The sequence below is a fragment of the Trypanosoma theileri genome, assembly GCF_002087225.1.
Source record: "Trypanosoma theileri isolate Edinburgh chromosome Unknown TM35_Tth_45_V1, whole genome shotgun sequence".
Lineage (NCBI taxonomy): Eukaryota > Euglenozoa > Kinetoplastea > Trypanosomatida > Trypanosomatidae > Trypanosoma > Trypanosoma theileri.
This window is the reverse complement of record NW_021639887.1, coordinates 27,888-29,186: the sequence shown is the minus strand read 5'-3', so window position 1 is coordinate 29,186 and position 1,299 is coordinate 27,888. Positions and strand designations below refer to the sequence as shown.

Genomic DNA, 1,299 nt, shown 5'->3' with positions numbered 1-1,299 from the left:
ACACAATGGAGTAGCAATAATAATTATTATAGGATAAACATAGAGAGCAAAAACACACAAAACAGAATAACATTAAGAAACACAAAAAGAAAAATATAATCCCAACAGGTGAAAGATTAGTTAGAGTGTAGGGATGCATGCAAAAAGAAAAAGAAAACAAAGGATGACCTGAGTCACACCACTACAATCAGCACACAAGAATACAGGCCAGTGTAACCACAATCAGTAGTGGCACACGTACCCACACAGAACTGCTGATACTGCTGCTGCTGTCTGCATCACCCTTCTTGTTGTTTGTGAGTTCAGGAGGAAGTGTTGTTGTTGTTGTTGTTGTGGTGGTGGTTGATTCCTCATTAGTTGGGTTACTTGGTGACTCACTGTCTGCAGATGAAGTGGCAGCGTTACTCACATTGTTTGCAGCATTTGAACCCACAGTATTATCCACAGATGAGCTGCTAGAAGGAGTATCACCTGTATTCTGGGGTGTGGGAGCTGAAGGTTCTTCTGATTGTGAAGATTCAGTTGGTTTCCCTGTAGTATGTGTAGTACTGCTTGCATCAGTTTGAGAATCATTTTTCTCGGCGTCTCCTTTAGTACTACCTGAAAGAGCATCTTTGGCATTGGCAGCATCCTTTATATTTGCATCTTGTTCCTCACTGTTTTTTTGTGATTGATCACCTCTCTGATTTGGTGTGTCGAGATCCGTTTTTGAACCGCTGCTGACACTTCCCTCAGGGTTGTGTCCATTTAATCCATCTTGGCCCTGCTGTTCTCTTTGCACTTGTGCATCCTGAATACCACTACCAGAAGAACTGGATACCACAGACACCTGACCCCGAACACCTGGTTGCCCTGGGTGACCAGCAGGACCAGGAAGAGCGGGGGGTACAGGAAGAGAAAGATCAGCTTCTGTTGTTCTTTTAGGGCAGCGAGAATTAGTAGAATCAGGTGATTCAGAAGTGCAGTCATCAGTATTAACTTCAGGACCGCTAGGTTGAACTTCTGTTGTGGGGGTTCCAGACGCCACAGATACGCAGGCAACACTCAGAAGCAAAGCCATAAAATACAACAGTCGGCCCATCAGCGACATGGAAAACGTTACTTGCAGCGTTCAATGCAACCAAACTTCAGAAAAAAGAAAACAAGAAGATAAAGAGAAGAAAATAAAGAAAAAAGAAGAAACACACAAAAACAGAAGAAACAACTGAGAAAAAAAAACAATAACAACTAAAAAAAACACAAGACAAGGTAACGAGAGGAAACACAAAAGAGTCCAATAAAACGGCACAACAAAAAAAA

The 1,299-nt window shown here is 42.1% G+C and overlaps 1 protein-coding gene across 1 annotated transcript; it reads right to left on the bottom strand.

Moving 5' to 3' along the window:
* Positions 1 to 187: 187 nt before the first annotated feature.
* On the bottom strand, positions 188 to 1,090 carry TM35_000451070 (uncharacterized protein; the record flags this gene model as incomplete). Its single annotated transcript, XM_029030204.1, has 1 exon — positions 188 to 1,090. One exon carries the CDS (start codon positions 1,088 to 1,090, stop codon positions 188 to 190), a length of 903 nt encoding a protein of 300 aa, XP_028878435.1.
* Positions 1,091 to 1,299: the final 209 nt, after the last annotated feature.